Genomic DNA, 26,533 nt, shown 5'->3' with positions numbered 1-26,533 from the left:
CTCTGAAAGGTGCAGTTTTATCACACAGCACAATGCCACAGATGTCGCAAGATTTGAGGGAGTTTGCAATTGGCATGCTGACAGCAGGAATGTCAACCAGAGCTGTTGCTCGTGTATTGAATGTTCATTTCTCTACCATAAGCCGTCTCCAAAGGCGTTTCAGAGAATTTGGCAGTACATCCAACCAGCCTCACAACCGCAGACCACGTGTAACCACACCAGCCCAGGACCTCCACATCCAGCATGTTCACCTCCAATATCGTCTGAGACCAGCCACTCGGACAGCTGCTGAAACAATCGGTTTGCATAACCAAAGAATTTATGCACAAACTGTCAGAAACCATCTCAGGGAAGCTCATCTGCATGCTCGTCGTCCTCATCGGGGTCTCGACCTGACTCCAGTTCGTCGTCGTAACCGACTTGAGTGGGCAAATGCTCACATTCGCTGGCGTTTGGCACGTTGGAGAGGTGTTCTCTTCACGGATGAATCCCGGTTCACACTGTTCAGGGCAGATGGCAGACAGCGTGTGTGGCGTTGTGTGGGTGAGCGGTTTTCTGATGTCAATGTTGTGGATCGAGTGGCCCATGGTGGCGGTGGGGTTATGGTATGGGCAGGCGTCTGTTATGGACGAAGAACACAGGTGCATTTTATTGATGGCATTTTGAATGCACAGAGATACCGTGACAAGATCCTGAGGCCCATTGTTGTGCCATACATCCAAGAACATCACCTCATGTTGCAGCAGGATAATGCACGGCCCCATGTTGCAAGGATCTGTATACAATTCTTGGAAGCTGAAAATTTCCCAGTTCTTGCATGGCTGGCATACTCACCGGACATGTCACCCATTGAGCATGTTTGGGATGCTCTGGACCGGCGTATACGACAGCGTGTACCAGTTCCTGCCAATATCCAGCAACTTCGCACAGCCATTAAAGAGGAGTGGACCAACATTCCACAGGCCACACCTGATCAACTCTATGCGAATGAGATGTGTTGCACTGCATGAGGCAAATGGTGGTCACACCAGATACTGACTGGTATCCCCCCCCCAATAAAACAAAACTGCACCTTTCAGAGTGGCCTTTTATTGTGGGCAGTCTAAGGCACACCTGTGCACTAATCATGGTGTCTAATCAGCATCTTGATATGGCACACCTGTGAGGTGGGATGGATTATCTCAGCAAAGGAGAAGTGCTCACTATCACAGATTTAGACTGTGAACAATATTTGAGGGAAATGGTGATATTGTGTATGTGGAAAAGGTTTTAGATCTTTGAGTTCATCTCATACAAAATGGGAGCAAAACCAAAAGTGTTGCGTTTATATTTTTGTTGAGTGTAGTTTTGAGTTTGTAGTGTCAACAGCAGATGCTACTATTATTGTGAACACCCCCTTTTCTACTTTTTTTTTTTACTAATAGCCCAATTTCATAACCTTAAGAGTGTGCATATCATGAATGCTTGGTCTTGTTGGATTTGTGAGAATCTACTGAATCTACTGGTACCTTGTTTCTCATGTAACAATAAGAAATATACTCAAAACCTGGATTAATCTTTTTAGTCACATAGCACTACTATTATTCTGAATACTACTGTAGGTAACATCTGAAGAAGAGAAGGCTTGAGGCAACTGAACACACTAAATACGCTTTTGATATATTATGTTTGAGCCATTTTGTGGGCAAATAAACAGCTTTTTAGAGCTTTTTTCTGTTAATATGACTGAAAAGAATGCCATGGAAATGTGTATAAAGATGACATACTGCTCTATACGTCATTTTTTTGGCATTATTCTAGTACCAATATGCCAGAAGTAGTGTATGTGACCAAAAAACAACAATAATAATAATGTGCACAATCTGCTACCCATATCTACAAAGCAGTCAAAATGTCCCATCTAGTACTTTAGTACTTGGAATGCTTCAAGTGAACTGCAGCATTGCTGGTGAATGAATAAGAACCTATTTTCCACTAAAAGCAGGTAGACGACTACTTCACTCCAACATGCTTTGCTGACTTTGTTTGACTTGTTTAGGTCGTTACTGACCAAGTTGACCTATTTTTCTTAAAAAGAGTAGGTGAAGGTCACCAATCTTTAATACATGTTTGGTCAGTCACCCTGTGCATCACAATCAGCAAAATGTTAACTCTTGAAGTTTTTGTGCTCTTTAGACATTTCACTGTTCTTACAGTGCACATCGGTGAAATATCGATCAGGGTATCATTTTCACTGGTCTGTGGACAAGATAACCTTCAAGTTAGGTGGAAATTTAACTTTGTAAATATGTAGATGTGATATTTATCAAGTTCTTGTTATAGGTCAAAGGTCAAGGCATACCTGTCCCAAAGCTGTAGAAAGATGTTTGTGTCTCGATTACAAGTACTGGTTAGGACCATCAGGGGTGCTACACAACACAAACCAAAGGTCCCCAGGTAAAGGACCAGGAGAGTTGGGATCATGACCTCAGTATTCAGTCTATTGGCGGGCAGTGCTTTTTCTGACAATTTCCTCATTCTTTGAATTGGTTTGGACACAAAGAAGTCTTGTATTGGGTTGATAACACATCTTGCCACAGAAGAAGAAAACTTTTACAGGTGCTGAAGACCACTGGTGCCTTTATTTATCCACTTGCGCTGCAGTGTAAACTGGCCGAAAGTCTACAAAGTCTACTTCCCCTGGACTGTAAAATTAAAACAAAATGCATCACTCCATCCTGATTTGGTCATTGTTTTTCATGAGTGAAGTCCACGCCTCAAAGAATTCATGCTGCCATAAAAGCCCAAGGACGAGTAACAGAGGCACTGCTGCTGATCTGACAACATTCTCCCAGAATGACTGCTGGCTTAACGACCTTCTTCTAATTAATACAAGATTGTAATTGTTTCTCCTATTTCTGTCAACACTTTTTAGTTTTTAAGTTCAACTGCTGTGAATTTTAGCTAAGTGTTTTTCTTCTGTGTGAATCTTAGGAGGGGTTGGCGCTTCTGTTAATGGTTAGCTTGCACTAGCTTTGGCTTCACGCATAGATTTTCTGGTGCACAAATTACATTACTCTCTACATCAATCTTGCGTGACGCTGACATGTAGGGTGGCTCTTTTAGAGAGCCGTGTTTGTAAGCCAGAGCAGCTTCTTAGTTCAGTGGAGTTGGATATTACGGGCAATCCAGTTAAGGATAACGTTAGTTTCAGGGTGGCTAGCACATCCATTAGCATTAGCTTAGCAATGCTGGCTAAAGACAATGGCTGCTGGACTGTTGTTAGGTGCAAGAAGTCACATAGGGCTTGGTGCCCGGTTGAGGCACTCGGATCGTAGTCACCACTATGAACTGTGAACTGTTTTTCAGCCTTGGATATGCCTACTGTTAGCTTTCCAAGTCCATGGGTGACTTCTACCTTATCTGCAAGCCGAAACGCCAGGCATTAGTGATAGGGGATTCTATCACCCACAAGATTTTATAACAGATACCAGCTAATGTTAAATGTATTCCTGGGGCCAGAGCACTCAACATTGCCTCTCACACCTTAGGCTGCTGATGGTAAGGGTAGACAGACAAAAGAACATGACATTAGATATAGCCACATAGCTATTCACATTGGCACCAATGATATTAAGATGAGACACTCAGAGGTCACAAAAATGGACATAGAAAGTACTTGAGACCTCACCAGAATGATGTGTTGGCATTAATTGTCTCTGATCTCCTTCCCGGGTAATGATGAGGTGTTTAGCAGGCTGACATCGTTGAACAGGTGGCTGGTACAATTTTGCAGGGGACAAGGCTTTACTTTTATTGATAACTGTCATTCTTTTTGGAGTCGCTGTGGCTTGCTGATGCCAGATGACCTTTATCCTACCCGGAAAGGCACCGCCATCTTATCTGCAAACATAAATAGGGCTCTATAGGGAGGGTGTCAATAGGACTTTACAGCAGGCTACAGAGCAGGTGATTAGAGACCCTGCAGGGCTTACAGCTACTGTGGCCATGGAATCCATTAGCTTAGTTGGGAAAATCCATTATGGTGATAGAGCAGTTTATGTTGCATGGAAGGAATTTCATCAGGTTGAGACTATGGCCTGTTCCCGCAGACACATCCATAAAGAGCAATTCCTCACTGGCTGTTCCTGCTATATCAAATATTCTGTGTCTGCTACCTACAACCTGGAACTTCTTAAACCTAAATCCAATTTTAGGCATGTTAAATATGCTATTCTAGAGCCACCCCCAAATCAAAATAGTCCAGTTGTCAACCCCAGTGAGGCCATTACTTTGGGTCTCATTAACATAAGGTCACTGTCCTAAAAATCACTGTTGATAAACAATCTAATTATGGAACACCACTTAGATATGATTGGTTTATGTGAAACCTGCCTTAAACCTACTGCCTAATGTGGACGTGCGACGTGCACATTTCCTTACGTCCCTTGTGATACAAAGCAAGGCAGGGTGTTGTTCTAATTTATAAATCTGAGTTTACTTTACTAGCTGTTGGGGGCCTAAAATATAATTCATTTGAACAACTGACTCTCCGCTCTGCCCAGGATACTACGTATAGCCAAGGTCAGAAGATTAAGAATAAAAATCAACCATCCTATTTTGTTAACATATATAGGCCTCCGGGCCCATATTCTAAATTCTTTGTATTTGGCGAGTTTCTCTCTAACTTGCCAACCCATGAAGTTAACATTTTAATTGTTGGTGACTTCAACATTCATATAAATAAGCCTTCTGACCCTCTCTGCAACTCATTTATGGAAATTATGGCTCTATTAGGATTGCAGCAATGCATTCAAGGTCCAACATACATTAGTGGAAATACTCTGGATTTGGTCCTAATGCGCGGTATCGATGTTACAAATATTAACATTATGCCTCTTGTGTCAGTGGTCTCCGATCACTCACTCATTAAGTTTACAGTCTCGGTGCCACGTTTACTGGAACAAGAACCTTATTTATCATTGCGGCAACACATCAGCTCTTCAACTACAACTGAACTTAGAGCCAGACTGCCTGATATCTTGTCACTTTTGGAAAATGACCATTCAGTGGACAGTCTTGTGGACAGCTTAAACTCAGCACTCACAACCACACTCTGTCATCGCTCCACCCATATTAAAACCACACCACCCCAAAAGACAGACTGGACAACTGCAATGTTCTATTTTCTGGTTTACGGCAGTCCAGCATTAGTGGTCTCCAACTGGTTCAAAATGCTGCTTCCAGACTTTTGACAGGAAGCAGAAAGTTTGACCACATTACACCCATTTTGGCGTCTCTTCACTGGCTTCCTGTCCCTGTGAGATTTAATTTTAATCTTTTGCAACTAACCTATAAAATTATTCACGGACTAGCACCTCCCTACTTAGCTGACCTAATTAAACCCTACGTACCAACCTGAGCTCTGTGTTCTCAGGGTGCAGGAGTACTTTGTGTCCCTAGGGTGAATAAAAAGTGTGCAAATCATAGAGCTTTCTCTTATTGTGCCCCTGTTCTGTGGAATGATCTCCCTTCATCAATAAAAGTCAGATTCTGTAGAGACTTTCAAGGCCAGACTTGAATCTATTCTCCCTCTTGTATGGCGAGCATACTGGCATAGTATGGAACTGTGCTTCATATCTCTTTAATGTCATTTTATTTGCAACATAATAGGTCTTGCACTCAACTTTGTGTAAATTCTGGGTCTGTCAGTGAAGCTTAGGGCAAGCGGCAGGCAATCACCTTAGTAATTTCTCTATTTTCCGGTCGACTTACTGCTGATGAATTATACTTTAGGTGTAGCCCCACCCCCCCACCCCCGATCGACTGATTCGGCTCTTTTGCTGTCTGTCAGAGGTACGAACGATGTCGTGGGGATCTGACAGATCCAAACCGCAAGGGGCCGGAGTGATCATGAGATACAAGTCCTGAGACATGTACTGTATGCTGCAGTCTGCGTTCGGGAGTGACCCTGTTGCAGGAACAGGCCCACTGAAGGTGTGAGGAATGCTGGATGACCTCTGCCTGCGTGGACTTCTCATCTTTATATTATTATGTTGTTTGATTTCCTGTTTTCTGTTTCTTCAGCTTTGTAAAGCTTTGTTTATTTTCTCTGACATAACAAAGTTGAGGTGAACATCATCCACATGTGGTGTTTCCAGAATTATTTCCAGGGATTGTATCATCTATTGCAATTAAATGTGTTTTGTTGACTTTCAAAATGTAACTCGTTCCATCATTAAAACAAAATTCTGGTTACAAATTAAGTTGTAATGGGCAAAAAAAATGTTTTTTTCTGTTTCTTGTTTATTCTAATGTGAGAGCGGAGATCAATATGCAATCAGTTATCTGTTAAACCCGTCCTATAAAAATACTGATACTTTAAACATCACTGAGTGTAATAACGTGATCAAAAGAATCACACAGAGGTTGTCCACTTTTAAGGTGTGGACAGATGACGTGTCTGAACCTACTTTGATGAAGGATTTGACTCTTTCAATGATCCTGAACACGTCACATGAGATTCAGTGATTCTGCAGAACTTTGGATCTGGATGGAGGAAAAAATGGATTCTGCACATAAAACCAGACAATCTGATAGGTTTTAATGAACACTTTATTTACATTACAAAGAAAATAATACATAAATGTGAAATAAATTTTGGTTTATACGTGATAGATTGAAGTGTGTAACATGCTGATGTCACAGTGACGGATGTTAAAATCCTCTGTGCATCCTCACTCTGAAGAAAAGACACAGCATATTTCATTTGACTTGATTTGATTTCACACTTTGATTTTTCTGAATAAGAAAAAAGCATGTTGTTGTCAGCTGAACGCTTTTTACCTCATACGTATGTTTTTTAGATTGAACTGGTGCAGGTTGGTCTGATACAGTAATGTTCAGAATAATAGTAGTGCTATGTGACTAAAAAGATTAATCCAGGTTTTGAGTATATTTCTTATTGTTACATGAGAAACAAGGTACCAGTAGATTCTCACAAATCCAACAAGACCAAGCATTCATGATATGCACACTCTTAAGGCTATGAAATTGGGCTATTAGTAAAAAAAGTAGAAAAGGGGGTGTTCACAATAATAGTAGTGTGGCATTCAGTCAGTGAGTTCATCAATTTTGTGGAACAAACAGGTGGGAATCAGGTGTCCCCTATTTAAGGATGAAGCCAGCACCTGTTTATAGCTTTTCTCTTTGAAAGCCTGAGGGAAATGGAACGTTCAAGACATTGTTCAGAAGAACAGCGTAGTTTGATTAAAAAGTTGATTGGAGAGGGGAAACCTTATACGCAGGTGCAAAAAATTATAGGCTGTTCATCTACAATGATCTCCAATGCTTTAAAATGGACAAAAAAAAAAAAAAAAAAAAAAACAGATGCGTGGAAGAAAATGGATAGAAGAATAACCAGAATGGCAAAAGCTCACCCATTGATCAGCTCCAGGATCATCAAAGACAGTCTGGAGTTACCTGTAAGTGCTGTTACAGTTAGAAGATGCCTGTGTGAAGCTAATTTATTTGCAAGAATCCCCCGCAAAGTCCCTCTGTTAACTAAAAGACGTGCAGAAGAGGTTACAATTTGCCAAAGAACACATCAACTGGCCTAAAGAGAAATGGAAAATATTTTGTGGACTGATGAGAGTAAAATTGTTCTTTTTGGGTCCAAGGGCCACAGACAGTTTGTGAGACGACCCCCAAACTCTGAATTCAAGCCACAGTTCACAGTGAAGACAGTGAAGCATGGTGGTGCAAGCATCATGATATGGGCATGTTTCTCCTACTATGGTGTTGGGCCTATATATCGCATACCAGGTATCATGGATCAGTTTGGATATGTCATAATACTTGAAGAGGTCATGTTGCCTTATGCTGAAGAGGACATGCCCTTGAAATGGGTGTTTCAACAAGACAATGACCCCAAGCACACTAGTAAACCAGCAAAATCTTGGTTCCAAACCAACAAAATGAATGCCTCACAGATGTGAAGAAATCATGAAAAACTGTGGTTATACAACTAAATACTAGTTTAGTGATTCACAGGATTGCTAAAAAAGCAGTTTGAACATAATAGTTTTGAGTTTGTAGCGACAACAGCAGATGCTATTATTATTGTGAACACCCTCTGTTCTACTTTTTTTTACTAATAGCCCAATTTCATAGCCTTAAGAGTGTGCATATCATGAATGAATTATTCTGAACACTACTGTAAGTGGAGTCATACCTACGACCAGTTCTTGGCTTCATTCATCTCACGTACACATGTCCACTGTTCACATTATTGACTCCAATAGTTTCCTCAAACATGAAGTAAAGGTTTACATGTAATGAAAGTAATCACCACTCGTAATCACTTTAAAAGAAAAAGTGAACATTACAATTACAGAAAGTAAAAATGTATCTACAAGTTATTTAAACTCAGTTCTGGTTTGTCTTCTCTCAGTTGTCTCACGAAAATTCTAAAACCTGTGTTCAAACTTGGGCTCATGTACATTACTGACTGACTCTGGTTTGGACAATAAAATTCTCCAGCAAGTGAAAACATCTATGTTCACCCTCATCACACAGTCTACACACGTGACCTGGTTCATTTGGAGGAATGATGTGGTGCAAAAAAAAAAAAAAAAAAAGCACTTTGTACTTGTGTCCGAGTAATTAAATTGAAGTGTGTGTCAGCTGACACACACTTATTTCTCTTATTAGTGCAACAGATAAGAAAATAATTACACAGGAATCCTTCAAATAGTGATGCAAGCACCAAATTTGGCACAAACACTCCTTAGATATTACTGTTTTGGAAAAGTGGTGTCCACTTGAATTTTCAGTAGGTGGCCAGGTACAATATTACAATATGCATATTATCAATTTATAATAAGGAATTGTACCAAATTTCCTAAAATTCTTCCTAAAAATGTATGAGGAGTTGATTTCAGAATGCAGGCACTCACTCATGAAACTGACGGTGTCTATATTTGTTAATCGGGGGCCAAATGAACCCAACTCGATATGATAATATGTGTATTACCAACGTATAACAAAGGACTTGTACCAAGTTTTGCGAAATTCCTCCTGAAAGTGTTAGAGGAGTTGATTTCAGAACGCTTACACCCTTTTCGGGATGGACGGACAGACAGATTGGGGATAAAAACTAGAAAGACTCAGGTTAAACGGGGCTTTTTGGATCAACAAGATGGTCCTTTGGATTGGTTTACAGCACTGACAAGTCCTTTAGGTCTGAAGCTTGTGCTTATGACAAACTTCTTGCCTCTCTGATGCTTCTGACTCCTTTGCTGGTGTTTGGATTTGTTTGTTTCTTTAACCTGTCGTCATAACTGTAGCTAATAACTTTGGCATCTATTCAATTCAGTTCATTTATATTGTGCTAAATCACAATATAAGCTGCCCCTCTGTGCTCTCCAAGGGGTGAAGTCTAACCTTACCAAATCCCCTGAGCACATAGGGGATGCAGTAAGTGGTAAGTAAAAGCACCCTCTGTTTTCCTTTGTGTTCGTATTTCACACATGCTGACATGTCACCGATACTGCAGTTGTAGCCACAGTACCATACGAGGGGAAACTGGGAGGTTTTGAGCCCAACCAAGAAAAAGTAAGACATGATTCTCCATCTTTTAACATTGCACTCAGTGAGTCAAAACTTCACAGATGCAAATGCAAATAGCATTCGCCCTATTGAGGTTTCAAATCCCGCAAAATTTCGCAAAACTTCGAAGAGTTCACCGCGCTGCGAGATCTCATTAACATTGAGAACTGCATTGAGACTCTCTGATTAGGGAGCACTTTAATTGCTGCACACGGACAACAGCATTAACATCGCACCATAAAACTCTATATATTGTGCCTAAAACTCTTGTGAATATATTATCTGGGTTTTTAGACATTGTTATTGTGTTTGTTTCATATAAAAATGTCAGAAGCTCAGGTTGTTTTTCTGTTATTTTCAATGGAAATCGCTTTGAGCCACGATCACTTCCTGTTCATGTCGTTCTGGAGGAAAGTGAAGTTTGCTCTTTAACGCCCTGTTTGTTGTCCTTCAAAGCACTGTCTGTCCTCTTTGTTCCAGAGTAATATATATAAAATGTCTGACATTTGGTTTGCATTTATTAAATTCCATGCAGGTTAAACGTAGCAGACACGGATTATTTGGAATATTTGTTTGAGCAAGTTTTCAGGGTCTCTTGCATGCAGTCTCTTATTAACATGATGAAAAGCATAAAAAATACATTTTAGTCATATAATGTTCATTTGCAATTGTCATCATGCAGATTCTCAATGTCGCTTTGACGATAGTGACTCTCTGGCGCGCAAGAGATTATGGGATATCTCAATAGGGCGAATGTGCAAATGCTAGCAGTAGCAGTACTTTTAAAGAAAATCTGTTAAAGTACAAGACAAAGTTATAACTGTTGTTCAAGAATTAAAGCATTGAAAACAAGACATTGTCACATTGTTTTGGTCAATAAATCAAATCAAATCAAATCAAATTAATTTTATTTATATAGCACCAAATCACAACAAACAGTTGCCCCAAGGCGCTTTATATTGTAAGGCAAAGCCATACAATAATTACGGGAAAACCCCAACGGTCAAAACGACTCCCTGTGAGCAAGCACTTGGCGACAGTGGGAAGGAAAAACTCCCTTTTAACAAGAAGAAACCTCCAGCAGAACCAGGCTCAGGGAGGGGCAGTCTTCTGCTGGGACTGGTTGGGGCTGAGGGAGAGAGTCAGGAAAAAGACATGCCGTGGAGGGGAGCAGAGATCAATCACTAATGATTAAATGCAGAGTGGTGCATACAGAGCAGAAAGAGAAAGAAACACTCAGTGCATCATGGGAACCCCCCAGCAGTCTAGCAGTCTATAGCAGCATAACTAAGGGATGGTTCAGGGTCACCTGATCCAGCCCTAACTATAAGCTTTATCAAAAAGGAAAGTTTTAAGCCTAATCTTAAAAGCAGAGAGGGTGTCTGTCTCCCTGATCCGAATTGGGAGCTGGTTCCACAGGAGAGGAGCCTGAAAGCTGAATAACACATCAACGATATAAAAAGAAACTGAGATACTCTTATGTGCAGAACATTAAGGGGAAAAAAAATTTAGAAATACCAACTCAAATTACTAAAAAGCGTAATGAAATTCCAGTATGAAAAAAAAAAAAACATCCACAGAAAGTGTTGCTCAATTTTGAGATGACCAGACAGATTTGATTTGTCATCTCAAAATTGAGCAACACTAATTTTATATCTGGGATGGCCTCCTGTGGGTGTAACCACAGGATCATATACATGTAAACACTAATAACTTTATAAGCAATCCAAAAGTTCAAGTACAAGATAAAGATGTTTATAATCTTTATTCAGTGATTAAATTCTGGAACCAATGCAGTCACATTAAAATCTCCACAGTCAATAACTCATTAGTATCCAAAGATATAAAAAGAAACTTGTCTATTCATGGCAGCTGGTACGAGATTTACTGGCTGGATGTCATCATGATTAGATCAAGTTTGCGCTCATAGTTTCTGCTGATTTTCTTTGAGAGTGTGATCTACAAAGATGCTGTGGGTTCAAATTTTGGGCTTGATGTGAGATGACAGAACACTGAGCTCACACTGAGGTGTTCAGACCGAGGGCTCTCCTGAAAACATTCTGTGCATCCTCAGCAAGCATGTTGAGGAAAAACTTCAGAGCTTGATAGGTTGAGACAAAAGAAACTATTGCTCCTAAAAATCCAATAACTGGAAGGAATCTGAGCCCTTCCTCTACTGCTATTAGTGTAACTTGGACAGCACCCATGGACAAGAGCCTAACTAGCAAAGGTCCTGTAATTTTCTGTCCACCTAAGGGTGATTTCATCACTGCTTGAAGTTCACTCAGAGGTACACCTGTGGTGTGGGACAGATTCTCTAGTGACTTCTTGTCAAGACGAAGGCCGACTTGATACTTTTTGACAACACCAACCAGTAAGCCTATATCAACAGCCATAGAAACCCCCGGAACTGGGATTAATCCTACACTTCCAGATAAAGTAGCCCACCATTTAATCTTGGAATGAAATGCATCCTCTTTCTTTTTAAGGATTTCAGCGTTGACAATGGGCATGGCGTGCAGCAGAGCATCACGCTTGTGTGCAGGAAGTTCTCGCTCTAAAGTCTCATGTAAGAGAGAAAAATCATGCAGGTGGAGTCTACGGCTGGAGACCAAGAAGACCTGTGGAGCCTGGAAACCAAGTTTCTGCAGATCTGTGGAACAGGAAAAAAAAGCTGCATTTAAGATAATTAAATGACAGCAAAGCAACATTGTTTTGGCACATCAAAACTATTGCTGAGTGACTTTACACGTCACTTCCACACAACACATAAGAAGAGACAAAATAAAACTTTAAAGTACCACACAGTGTTCTTTCAGACAGTACAGCCTGACTTACATCTGCAGCCTGATTTATTAAAGGTTTGTATGTACGTGTGCAAAACACCACTGCACTCACACAGACACCTGCACGTTCATTTACTAACGGTGGACACAATGAGGACAGTGTCTTTGGAACGCATTAAATTAGGAAGTTAAATTTGTCTCATTATTACTTGTAAATGCATAGAGGTTGATCTACAAATATTCCTTGAGTTGCACATGCATTTTATGATCCACAAACACAAATTTCTCATTTTTAACTTGTGTGTTGGTTTTTACAAATAAATGCATATTTGTAAATAAATCATTTTTTAATTTATCAAAAGAAAAAAAAAACAATTGCAAAACTGAAAATTCTGTTGTGATTCAGCATTTGTTGATCATCAATCACAAACATTCATTGCTTTGCTCATTTACGTAATTTGGAGAAATTCACAAACAAATACACGTTTCTCTCAATAACTGGACAATAACCAACATGCAGACTTGCACGAACCCAGCGTAAGACTTTGTGCTTGCGCCGGTGTCCGTTGAGCAGGAACAGTGCCAGGTGCAGCACATGGTGCCGCTTATGTGGAATAAAAAACCAGCTGGTACGTGTAGAACCACAACAAGCTGCTTATGTGGAATAAAAAATAAAATCAAAGCCAGCCGGTACCTGTGGGACTGCTTATGTGGAATAATTTAAAAAAGAAAAAAAAAAACACACACCATCTGGGATGCAAACTCACGCCTTTCAAAACCTCTAAGTCCCAGCCAGACACTTTACCACTGAGCTACAGAGATGTTCTTTGAAAGCTGCCTCATATCAGGAAGGACAGAGAAATATTACAAAAATAAATAAATAAATAAAACAAATAAAAATAAAAATCCTACACCACATAAAAACACCACATTTATCAAGCAAGCAATACAAATATGATCCTCCTGTTCCTCTGGTGATGAGCCATGGTAACAGACATACAGTCATGAAATTACATGAATGACAAGCAGTGTGCTCCGATCATGTCCACATCTACTGGTCAGTTGTATTTGCTGGTCGGCCACGCGCATGTTCCGCACAACACACGTGTCTTGTGGATGGCACGCCACAGCACAGGCAACACATCATGTGGAACAGAGGTCACGTGGGTGACGTGATGGTCAGATCGCCCGCTACGTGTTCTGATTTGATGGTCTGCTTCAACTTGGAGGGCTGTCAGTGTCCACTCTGTACACTTGTTCGCTTACTGCAATTGTCGCCACCACAGCGATTTATGTTTTTATTTTTGTCCACATAAATACAGCAATCAGACACACGCACTTCATCGTGGACAGTTGTTAGTCCACAACTGTCTAAACACAGTAGGTGTTGTGTAGCTGGAATGTCCAGAATGACAGATCACCACAGCTGCTTCTGTCAAAAGCCACACCTCCCGTGAGTGGAGCGCACACACCCACGTGTCAGTGTGTGTGTTTGCAAAGTCACACTTGTGGGGAACTTAGACAAATTTCACAGCAGTACGACAGTGATTGTCTGCAGTCTGTTGTCATGTTGTTGGGGTTTTCTGTAATTATTGTTTGGCTTTTGCCTTACAATATAAAGTGCCTTGGGGCAACTGTTGTTGTGATTTGGCGCTATATAAATAAAATTGAATTGAATTGAATGCCAAGAATGCAACTGGCCACACATTTTCTAAGTGCCATGTGAACGGTGTTAGGTGTTCGTGCGTGTCACCTGGAATTTGGCCGGCACCTGCCGTAAGAGGGTGCGATGGGTTCAGACAGGACACATTTTGTATTTCAAGCGCTTGTGTGTGCAAATAGTTGTAGCAACAGGTGTAAGAGGCATTAGAGGCAAGGACATCATTACACGGTTTGCACGATTCCTGGGTCATGCGCACTAGGTATGCACTTTGTCCAAACTTCTCACTATGTGTGAAGGGGCCCTAAGTCTGGACTTGAAAGTCTCTACAGAATCTGACTGTTTTATTGATTGAGGGCGATCATTCCACAGAACAGGGGCACGATAAGAGAAAGCTCTGTGACCCGCAGACTTTTTATTCACCCCAGGGACACAAAGTAGTCCTGCACCCTGATAACACAGAGTTTAATTAGGTCAGCTAGGTAGGGAGGTGCCAGTCCATGAACAGTTTTATTGGTTAGTAGCAGAACCTTAAAATCTGATCTCACAGGGACAGGAAACCAGATTCTAGAAATCTGGCCAATTTTCTTGGATCCTCCAAACTGTGACTGTCTAGCGTTGGGACCAGGAGGCAGAGCTGTGGTCTTATACACCTCTCTGCAGCTTCTCTCCCCCTGCCATCCCCTCATTACCCCATCCCCGTAGAGACGGTGCCTGCTTCCAGACCACCAATAACCAGCAAAAATCTATTTAAGCAAAAAAATTCAAAAAGAAAAAATAATATAGCACCTTCAACTGCACCACAGACTAAAACAGTTAAATGTGGTCTATTAAACATTAGGTCTCTCTCTTCTAAGTCCCTGTTGGTAAATGATATAATAATTGATCAACGTATTGATTTATTCTGCCTAACAGAAACCTGGTTACAGCAGGATGAATATGTTAGTTTAAATGAGTCAACACCCCCGAGTCACACTAACTGTCAGAATGCTCGTAGTACGAACCGAGGCGGAGGATTAGCAGCAATCTTCCATTCCAGCTTATTAATTAATCTAAAACCCAGACAGAGCTTTAATTCATTTGAAAGCTTGTCTCTTAGTCTTTTCCATCCAAATTGGAAGTCCCAAAAACCAGTTTTATTTGTTATTATCTATCGTCCACCTGGTCGTTACTGTGAGTTTCTCTGTGAATTTTCAGACCTTCTGTCTGACTTAGTGCTTAGCTCAGATAAGATACTTATAGTGGGCGATTTTAACATCCACACAGATGCTGAGAATGACAGCCTCAACACTGCATTTAATCTATTATTAGACTCTATTGGCTTTGCTCAAAAAGTAAATGAGTCCACCCACCACTTTAATCATATCTTAGATCTTGTTTTGACTTATGGTATGGAAATAGAAGACTTAACAGTATTCCCTGAAAACTCCCTTCTGTCTGATCATTTTTTAATAACATTTACATTTACCCTGATGGACTACCCTGCAGTGGGGAATAAGTTTCATTACACTAGAAGTCTTTCAGAAAGCGCTGTAACTAGGTTTAAGGATATGATTCCTTCTTTATGTTCTCTATTGTCATATACCAACACAGAGCAGAGTAGCTACCTAAACTCTGTAAGGGAGTTAGAGTATCTCGTCAATAGTTTTACATCCTCATTGAAGACAACTTTGGATGCTGTAGCTCCTCTGAAAAAGAGAGCTTTAAATCAGAAGTGTCTGACTCCGTGGTATAACTCACAAACTCGTAGCTTAAAGCAGATAACCCGTAAGTTGGAGAGGAAATGGCGTCTCACTAATTTAGAAGATCTTCACTTAGCCTGGAAAAAGAGTTTGTTGCTCTATAAAAAAGCCCTCCGTAAAGCTAGGACATCTTTCTACTCATCACTAATTGAAGAAAATAAGAACAACCCCAGGTTTCTTTTTAGCACTGTAGCCAGGCTGACAAAGAGTCAGAGCTCTATTGAGCTGAGTATTCCATTAACTTTAACTAGTAATGACTTCATGACTTTCTTTGCTAACAAAATTTTGACTATTAGAGAAAAAATTACTCATAACCATCCCAAAGATGTATCGTTATCTTTGGCTGCTTTCAGTGATGCCGGAATTTGGTTAGACTCTTTCTCTCCGATTGTTCTGTCTGAGTTATTTTCATTAGTTACTTCATCCAAACCATCAACATGTTTATTAGACCCCATTCCTGCCAGGCTGCTCAAGGAAGTCCTACCATTATTTAATGCTTCAATCTTAAATATGATCAACTTATCTTTGTTAGTTGGCTATGTACCACAGGCTTTTAAGGTGGCAGTAATTAAACCATTACTTAAAAAGCCATCACTTGACCCAGATATTTTAGCTAATTATAGGCCAATCTCCAACCTTCCTTTTCTCTCAAAGATTCTTGAGAGGGTAGTTGTAAAACAGCTAACTGATCACCTGCAGAGGAATGGTCTATTTGAAGAGGTTCAGTCAGGTTTTAGAATTCATCATAGTACAGAAACAGCATTAGTGAAGGTTACAAATGATCTTCTTATGGCTTCGGACAGTGGACTTATCTCTGTGCTTGTTCTGTTGGACCTCAGTGCTGCTTTTGATACTGTTGACCATAAAATTTTATTACAGAGATTAGAGCATGTCATAGGTATTAAAGGCACTGCGCTGCGGTGGTTTGAATCATATTTGTCTAATAGATTACAGTTTGTTCATGTAAATGGGGAATCTTCTTCACAGACTAAAGTTAATTATGGAGTTCCACAAGGTTCTGTGCTAGGACCAATTTTATTCACTTTATACATGCTTCCCTTAGGCAGTATTATTAGACGGTATTGCTTAAATTTTCATTGTTACGCAGATGATACCCAGCTTTATCTATCCATGAAGCCAGAGGACACACACCAATTAGCTAAACTGCAGGATTGTCTTACAGACATAAAGACATGGATGACCTCTAATTTCCTGCTTTTAAACTCAGATAAAACTGAAGTTATTGTACTTGGCCCCACAAATCTTAGAAGCATGGTGTCTAACCAGATCTTTACTCTGGATGGCATTTCCCTGACCTCTAGTAATACTGTGAGAAATCTTGGAGTCATTTTTGATCAGGATATGTCATTCAAAGCGCATATTAAACAAATATGTAGGACTGCCTTTTTGCATTTACGCAATATCTCTAAAATCAGAAAGGTCTTGTCTCAGAGTGATGCTGAAAAACTAATTCATGCATTTATTTCCTCTAGGCTGGACTATTGTAATTCTTTATTATCAGGTTGTCCTAAAAGTTCCCTAAAAAGCCTTCAGTTAATTCAAAATGCTGCAGCTAGAGTACTGACGGGGACTAGCAGGAGAGAGCATATCTCACCCGTGTTGGCCTCTCTTCATTGGCTTCCTGTTAATTCTAGAATAGAATTTAAAATTCTTCTTCTTACTTATAAGGTTTTGAATAATCAGGTCCCATCTTATCTTAGGGACCTCGTAGTACCATATCACCCTAATAGAGCGCTTCGCTCTCAGACTGCAGGCTTACTTGTAGTTCCTAGGGTTTGTAAGAGTAGAATGGGAGGCAGAGCCTTCAGCTTTCAGGCTCCTCTCCTGTGGAACCAGCTCCCAATTCAGATCAGGGAGACAGATACCCTCTCTACTTTTAAGATTAGGCTTAAAACTTTCCTTTTCGCTAAGGCTTATAGTTAAGGCTGGATCGGGTGACCCTGGACTATCCCTTGGTTATGCTGCTTTAGATGTAGACTGTGGGGGGGGGGTTCCCATGATGCACTGTTTCTTTCTCTTTTTGCTCTGTATGCATCACTCCGCATTTAATCATTGGTGATCGATCTCTGCCCCCCTCCACAGCATGTCTTTTTCCTGGTTCTTTCCCTCGGCCCCAACCAGTCTCAGCAGAAGACTGCCCCTCCCTGAGCCTGGTTCTGCTGGAGGTTTCTTCCTGTTAAGAGGGAGTTTTTCCTTCCCACTGTTGCCAAGTGCTTGCTCACAGGGGGTCGTTTTGACCGTTGGGGTTTTTCATAATTATTGTATGGCCTTGCCTTACAATATGGAGTGCCTTGGGGCAACTGTTTGTTGTGATTTGGCGCTATATAAAAAAAAAGTTGATTGAGTTGATTGAAGTTGATATTCTTTTACTTGTGTTTTTAATTGTGTATTTGAATTTTTTATTTACTCATTTAAAATTTTATTTTGAACTGTTCCATGTGAAGTGCCTTGAGGCAACTTTTGTTGTAATTTGGTGCATTTTAAGCTGATTTAATTAATTAATTAATTAATAACTTCAGCATAGGAGCTCAATTTAACAATTTTGATTACACAGAACATAGTTTTCATAATATTGAATATAATATAGATCTGGATCTCTTTTTTTTTTTCTTAAAAATATTATTCATCATTGTAAATACTTTATTGAAGAACAATTTAAGGATTATTCTTTGACAAATGAGATATTCTCCATGATACATTTTAATAGTACAAGTCTTGTGAATTTTTCCAAAATTCAGGATTGTTTCAAAATATCCAGTAAACACTTTTCCGTTATTGCAATTACTGAGACTTGGTTAAAAGATAGGACGAACAGGGCGGTGGTGTGGTGCTTTATGTAAGTTCCAGTGGTGAGCACAGATAACCAAAAAATTTACTTCGATAACACATAATTAGATAACTGAAAAGTTTTCTTCGATAAAGATAAAACGATAAACCACCCAAAAATGTATCGGAAGTTACATATAACCGATAAATTCCAATATTGTCTCCAGTATAGTTGCAACTACTAACAAGTTGATTTTGAGTTTTAACACCACGATCGCTTTTGGAAGCATCAAAAGCAACAACAGACCCAAACAATGAATCAGCACTTTTGTCTTTCAGTGTCCTGCCTCCTGCTGGAAGCTCCAGTTTACTACATGCCTTCTAGCACAGACACAACTGAGAAGAGCCAGAAAGCTCAAGTCTACCCAATCACAGCACTGCCGTCAGGCCGAGGTCTTGGAAAATAAAGCAGTGCTGACTTATGGTTTGGTGTATAAATCAAATAGATCTGGTGGGCCTCATCTCCACGCACAGCCTTAGCTTCGGAACCACTCTCCTTGCTAGGGGTTGGACCTTATTCTCCTCTAGAGTTGCCCAGGGGGTGAGGTGCCGGGCGGGTATGGGGATACTCACGAGCTCCCAGCTGAGCGCCGCTACGTTGGAGTTTACTCCAGTAGATGAGAGGGTCGCCTCCCTGCATCTTTAGGTGGCGGGGGAAAAACTCTGACTTGTTTGTGTGTATGCATCGAACAGCATGTTGGAGTATTCAGCTTTCTTGGAGTCCCTGAATGGAGTCCTGTATGAAGCTTAGGTGAGGGACTCCATTGTTCTGCTGGGGGACTTCAACGCACATGTGGGCAATGACAGAGACACCTGGAGAGGTGTGATTGGGAGGAACGGCCTCCCTGATCTAAACCTGAATGGTTGATTGTTACTGGACTTTGAACATCCTTATGTTCGAACATAAGGATGCTCATAAGTGTACATGGTACCAGAGCACTCTAGGCCGAAGATCGATGATCGATTTTGTGATTGTATCATCTGATCAGAGCGCCTTGGGGGCAACTGTTTGTTGTGATTTGGCGCTATATAAATAAATTTGATTTGATTTGATTTTTGATTTGATTTGAGGCTGCATGTTCTGCACACTCGGGTGAAGAGAGGGGCAGAGTTGTTAACTGATCACCATCTGGTGGTGAGTTGGATCAGGACGTTGGACAGACCTGGTAAGCCCAAGCAGAAAGTGCGGGTAAACTGGGAACATCTGGAGGAGCCCACTGTCCGACAGATCTTCAACTCACACCTCCGGCAGAGCTTCTGTAGCATCCCTGTGGAGTTTGGGGGCATTGAACCAGAATGGGCAATGTTCAAAGCTTCCATTGCTGAAGCTGCAGTGGGGCACTGTGGCCTGAAGGTCTTAGGTGCCTCAAGGGGCAGCAACCCTCGAACACCATGGTGGACACCAGTGGTCAGGGAAGCCGTCCAACTGAAGAAGGAGTCCTTCCGGGATATGTTACATCAATGGACTCCACAGGCAGTTGCAAGGTACCGACAGGCCTGAAGGGCAGCAGCCTCTGCTGTGGGGAGACTAAGCACTGGGTGTGGGAGAAGTTTGGAGCAACCATGGAGAAGGACTTTCGGGGTGCACCATGGTGCTTCTGGCGGACCGTGAGGCACCTCAGGAGGGGAAAACGGGGAACCATCCAAGCTGTCTACAGTAAGGATGAAACTCTGTTGACCTCACCTGAGGATGTAATCCGGCACTGGAAAGAACACTTTGAGGAACTTCTGCATCAGACCGGGGCGCCCTCTATAGTAGGGGCAGAGGTGGAAGCTGATGGAGGATTTTCATCAATTTCCCTGTTGGAAGTCACTGAGGTAGTCAAACAACTCCGCAGTGGAAAGGCCTAAGAGATTGATAAGATCCGTCCACAAATGCTGAAGGCTCTGGGTGTGGAGCGATTGTCTTGGATGAGACATCTCTTCAACATTGCGTTGAGGTCTGGGACAGTGCCTAAGGAGTGGCAAACTGGGGTGGTGGTCCCCATATTTAAAAAGGGGGACCAGAGAGTGTGTGCCAACTACAGGGTCATCACACTACTCAGCCTCCCTGGTAAAGTCTACTCCAAGGTGCTGGAAAGGAGGGTTCAGCTGATAGCTGAACCTCTGACTGAAGACGAACAATGCAAGTTCCATCCTGGTCGTGGAACAACTGACCAGCTCTTAACTCTCACAAGGATCCTGGAGGGTGCCTGGGAGTATGCCCAACCAGTCTACATGTGTTTTATGGACTTGGAAAAGACGTATGATTGGGTACCCTGGGAGATACTGTGGGAGGTGCTGCGGGAGTATGGAGTGAGGGGGTCCCTTCTCAGGGCCATCCAATATCTGTACTCGCAAAGCAAGAGCTGTGTTCAGGTGCTCGGCAGTAAGCACCTCGTTTCCAACAGGGCTGCGCCTTGTCACCAATCCTGTTTGTGTTATTCATGGACAGGATAATCGAGGCGTAGTCGGGGGAGGAGGGTTTTCAGTTTGGTGAGCTCAAGGTCTCATCACTGCTTTTTGCAGATGATGTGGTCCTGTTGGCTTCATTGGCCAGTGACCTCCAACACTCACTGGATCGGTTCACAGCCGAGTGTGAAGCAGCTGGGATGAGGAGTAACACCTCTAAATCTTATGCCATGGTTCTCAGCAGGAAACCTATGGATTGCCTACTCTGGGTAGGGAATGCGGCCTTGCCCCAAGTGAAGGAGTTCAAGTACCTCATGGTCTTGTTCATGAGTGAGGGGACGATGGAGCGTGAAATTGGCCGGAGAATCGGCGCAGCAGGGGCGGTATTGCATTCGCGTTACCGTACTGTTGTGATGAAAAGGGAGCTGACCCTAAAGATGAAGCTTTCAATCTACTGGTCAATCTTCGTTCCTACTCTCACCTATGGTCATGAGTGTTGGGTCATGACCAAAAGAACTAGATCGCAGGTACAAGTGGCCAAAATGGGCTTCCTCAGGAGGGTCGTTCTTGAGTCCATTTGTGATAGGGTGAGAAGTTCGGTCATCCGTGGGGAGCTCAGAGTAGAGCCACTACTCCTTCACATTGAAAAGAGCCAGCTGAGGTGGTTCGGGCATCTGGTAAGGATGCCTCCTGGGCACCTCCCAAGGGAGGTGTTCCACACACGTACATCTGGGAGGAGACCCCAGGGAAGACCTAGGACTAGGTGGAGAGATTATATCTTCACACTGGCCTGGGAACGCCACGGCATCCCCCAGTCAGTGGTGGTCAATGTGGCACGGAAAAGGGAAGTCTGGGGTCCCCAGCTGGAGCTGTTGCCCCCGCAACCCGAACCCGGTAAAGCAGTTGACGATGAGTAAGTATGAGTGTATCCAGCGATCACACATCCAACTAGGATAACTACGAATACATCAACACTTATCAACAATATATTAACAAATGCTGCTGTAGGGTAAATAATGGGTGGACTACTCATTAGCGATGTCAGTGATTATTTGATGGTTTTTGTTGCTTTCCAATCATCAGTTGATAAAATGATCAAAAGGAAACAGCACATTTTAAAAGAAAAATAACTGATGTTGCTATTGAAAACCTCAGAATGAACTTAATTCATCAAAATTGGTGTGATATTTATAGTGATGATATTGACAAATCATATGAATTATTATTACTTTACTATTACTATTATTTCCAAATTGTATGATAAACATTCCCTGTTTGTGTAAAAAACCTAAGTGAAAAACTGATAAACTTTGGGTCACAAATGGATTCTAGAATGCATGTAAAAAGAAAAGCCTTTTGTATAAGCAGTTTCTAAAACTCAGAACAAATGAAGCTGAAAGAAAATATAAGATATACAAAAAAAAATTAACTAACATTATGAGAGCTTGTAAGAAGCAGTACTACAGTGATTTCTTGAAAAAAAATAAATAAAACCAACATTAAAGGCACCTGGAAGCTTTTAAATGAAATCATAAAAAAGAAAAAAAGTTGTTAAAGATTATCCAGCTTATTTTTATACAAATTCTGACACAATCGTAAAAGAAAGTTATTGCAGATCATTTCAATGAGTATTTTGATAATGTGGGTAAAAACTTATCAAATTCAATTGTATCCTCGAAAACGTGCTCTTTGGACAACAGTAAAAAAAAAAAAGCACACTATTCTAAATTCAATGTATGAAGTAGAGACGCATCCTCCAGCAATCCTCTACTTGAAAGGACCAAACTTACACCAGAACACATCTGCCAACTCTTGAGATCTGTCTTAACACCACATATTTCCTGTTTAGGGGGAATTACTACAGGCAGATCCATGGTTGTGCGATGGGGTCTCCGGTATCCCCCATTGTGGCCAATCTGTACATGGAGCGAGTGGAGAAGAGAGCCTTGGCATTGTTCATGGGCATCTCTCCCAGTCACTGGTACAGATATGTCGATGACACATGGGTTAAAATCAAGCAACAGGAAGTGGAGGCCTTTCAGAGCACATCAACTCGGTGGACTGCAATATCAAGTTTACACGTGAGGATGCCAGAAACAACCATTTAGCCTTCTTGGACTGTGATGTTATGATTAGAGAGAACAGGCAGCTCCAGACGGGTTTACAGAAAACCCACTCACACTGACCAATATCTGCTCTTTGGCTCAAACCACCCCCTTGAACACAAGCTCGGGGTGATCAGGACTCTTCAACACAGAGCCCTACAGGTGCCCACAACTACAGAGGGAAGGGCTAAAGAACAACAACATGTCCGGAAAGCCCTCACAGTATGTAGGTACCCACGATGGTCCCTAGATAAAGTGCAGAAGTTCCAAAGAACAAAGAGACCAGATAGACAGGAGACGGAGCCAAGAAGAAGAGGAGTGTCTCTCCCTTATTTAGCAGGAGTAGGGAAAAAACTAGAGAGGATCTTCAGACAGCACAAAATCCCAGTTTACTTTAAACCTGTTAACAGCTTGAGACAGAAACTAGTTCACCCTAAGGACAACATCCCTAGTTACAAACAGAGCGACGTAGTGTATTCTATCAGATGTCAGGAAAACTGTAACGAACACTACATTGGTGAGACTAAGCAGCCGTTACAGAAAAGGCTATAGCAGCACCGCAGAGAGGGCGGTGGTGGACCTCAGTTTGCAGTTCATCTCCACCTTAAAGACACTAACCACACATTTGAGGACAAGGAAGTTAAAATCTTCACCAGAGAAAAGAAATGGTTTGAGAGAGGAGTGAAGGAGGCATTGTATGTGAAACAGTTGAAACCCATCCTTAACCGAGGACGGGGTCTGTGACACGCTTTGTCTCCTGTTTACAATGGGGTACTCAGGGTCTACGCAGTTTCAGTCTTTTGTTCATGGTAATGAGTCATTCACGTCATCAGGAGAGTCGTCAGGAGAGCCGTCAGGAGAGGCGTCAGTCCTATCGTTAGGAGGGACAGCTGCCCTGTCATTAGGAGGGTGCTAACTAGAGCACAATATGTGCTAATTAGAGCAATTGTTTAGTCACTAGCCAATAGCAGTCTGCCTCTCGGTTGGAGGGTCTGGTTAGGTTTAATACTCCAGCTTTGTGGCTTGTTATTCGTCTCTGCAAGAGTCAAGACAGAAGTCAGACTACCAGAGCAAGGAATTTTTAGCTAAGGAAACTTATGTGATTTGAAGCGAAACATCATCGCGTCAAGCAACCCAGTCCAGTCGAAGATTCAAGCTTCTCTACTATGGAAACCACCTGGACAACTGAGAGCCTTCACAGAAATTAATTATTATAGTATGATGAATCAGGTTAACTGAGTTTGTTACTGTTTTTTTTTTTTTTCTTTTAATGTCTGTTGCACTACTGTTCTGTTGTGCTGAGATATTTTAGTTCACTGACTAATCTATATTGTCTCTCCTTGTTTTTTTTTTTTTTTTCTTTTTTGCTATTTGGGGTTATGAAATGTACATATACAAGGTCTGTTAGAAAACTATCCAACCTTTTTATTTTTTTCAAAAACTATATGGATTTGAATCACGTGTGATTGCATCAGCCAAGCTTGAACCTTCGTGCGCACGCCTGTCGGGTTGCATCATTCGCCTGTGGGCAGGCTTTGAGTGAGGAGTGGTCCAGCCCTCTCGTCTTTTTTTTATTGTTTAGGAATGGCTCAGAGACTGCCGCTTTGCTTGATCAAAATGTTTTCAGAAACTGTGAGGGACATCCAAGTGGACACCATTCGAGAAATTCAGATGGTTTTCAGTGAAGATTCTTTTGGTATCACACGGATTAAGGACCATTAAAACTGGATTAAAAATGTCCCACAGCGGCACATGGCGCACTGCGCCCCGAGCGGCTGTTGACAGGCTGGAACGAGCAGATCACTTCCAAATTTAAGGCTCTGTTGATGCAGGATATCGTGAGAGAGCAGAGAAGTTTCAGAAGAGGTCGGGATCTGCAGTTTATCCGGACATTCCACTGTTAAAGGAGATTTTGTAATGAAAGACGCGCTGAGAGATTCTTGCGTCGGTGACGGAGCCGTTCATGGCGCGGCACAGAAAAACACCTCCGTGTTGGAAACCATTCGTAAGATTGAGACGGCTTTCCGTGGTTTTTCAGTCGAGTGAGTATCCGAGAAACTGTTTAACAGCTGGGCATGTTCCAACTTGTCCTGTGAGTCTTCCAACACTGAGGTGTTTTTCTGTGCCGCGCCATGAGTGGCAGCGTCCCAACGCACGAATCTCTCGGGAGTCGAGCCGCTGCTCCTCCACGTCGAAAGGAGTCAGTTGAGGTGGCTCGGGCATCTTTTCCGGATGCCCCCTGGACGCCTCGCTGGAGAGGTGTTCCGGGCACGTCCCATTGGGAGGAGGCCCCGGGGAAGACCCAGGACATCTCTTGGCTGGCTTGGGAATGCCTTGGGGTTCCCCCGGAGGAGCTGGGGGAGGTGTGTGTGGATCGGGAGGTCTGGGCGGCTTTGCTTGAGCTGCTGCCCCCGCGACCCGACTCCGGATAAAGCGGAAGAAAATGGATGGATGATTTTATTACTTGCTATCAGTTGTGGTTTGTCAAAGAAAATCACTGACATAAACTGTCTCCACCTCATCACACAAATGTTTGGATTACCCACACACTATTTAACTGCCATTATCTGAGATCTTAGCAAATCATGACATTAATGTTTGGTCCTACTTACTTTGAACACAGTTTTCTCTGATTTTACTCAGAGTCCTTTGTTTGTTGAAGTCTTTTTCATCATCTCTCGCATCACGTAAGCTGTGGTCAATCTTTGAACGAACAAAGTAGAACTTTTTGTTCATCTTCTGAATCTCCAAAGCGAGCTTCATGTCATGCTCTCTGAATCGATCAGCTGAGATGATGACGAAAAAATCAAATATTTCAAAATTGACTTTCTTCAGGTACTCATTAGCTTGAAAGGTCATGCTGCCTATACCAGGCATGTCCCATAATATGACATTTGGGTAGTTTGGATGAGGGTATTGTTGAACCTCCATGGTGGTTTCAGTACAGTCAACAGGAGCAGCTCCCTCATCTGTGTTTTTCAGACCTCTGAAGGCATTAATGAAAGTGGATTTACCAGCACCTGTTTCTCCTGTGACACCAATATTTAGTGGAATATTATCCTGCTTTTCGAGAAGCTCTTGGACCTTTGCAGCTCCTGCAGCAGGACTTTCCTCCATTGCAGCTTTGATCTCTTTGAATGTTTCTCGGATGTCCATGGTGAGCCTGGAAACCTGGGGAGAAAAAAAAAAGTATTATTATTACTTTTTATTGGGAGTAAAAGTTGATCTCGGGTCAACAATATAGCAAAATTATTATTATTTTTTATGTGGATCAATTAATTAATAATTCTGCTAATTTGCAGGGAGGGATAACGACTTAAACCTGAAGAAAGTAAAGGATTCGTAAGTTTGTGTGTTAATTTCATTAGAATTTTATGCTTCTGTTATATAAGTGCAGCAAGTTTTGAAGAAAAC

At 41.8% G+C, this 26,533-nt stretch overlaps 1 protein-coding gene across 1 annotated transcript; it reads right to left on the bottom strand.

The window, feature by feature from the left end:
- Window positions 1-10,909: 10,909 nt before the first annotated feature.
- On the bottom strand, window positions 10,910-26,295 carry LOC117500881 (interferon-inducible GTPase 5-like). The gene is made up of 2 exons (XM_034159665.1): window positions 25,732-26,295; window positions 10,910-12,241 (listed from the first exon to the last, which is right to left on the bottom strand). The coding sequence occupies exons 1-2, from the start codon at window positions 26,273-26,275 to the stop codon at window positions 11,607-11,609; spliced, it is 1,179 nt and encodes a 392-aa protein (XP_034015556.1). The 5' UTR covers window positions 26,276-26,295; the 3' UTR covers window positions 10,910-11,606.
- Between the last annotated feature and the right edge of the window lie 238 nt (window positions 26,296-26,533).

Source organism: Thalassophryne amazonica, chromosome 19, assembly GCF_902500255.1.
Source record: "Thalassophryne amazonica chromosome 19, fThaAma1.1, whole genome shotgun sequence".
In the NCBI taxonomy this organism is placed as follows: Eukaryota; Metazoa; Chordata; class Actinopteri; order Batrachoidiformes; family Batrachoididae; genus Thalassophryne; species Thalassophryne amazonica.
This window is presented reverse-complemented; position numbering and strand designations above follow the sequence as displayed.

Bases quoted from the DNA above. Each gene is read 5' to 3' on its own strand.
- LOC117500881 (XM_034159665.1), bottom strand. From the start codon at position 26,275: ATGGACATCCGAGAAACATTCAAAGAGATCAAAGCTGCAATGGAGGAA. The intron at 12,242-25,731 runs GTAAGTAGGACC...CCTGTTCCACAG, and splicing joins CAGAGAAAACTGTGTTCAAA to ATCTGCAGAAACTTGGTTTC.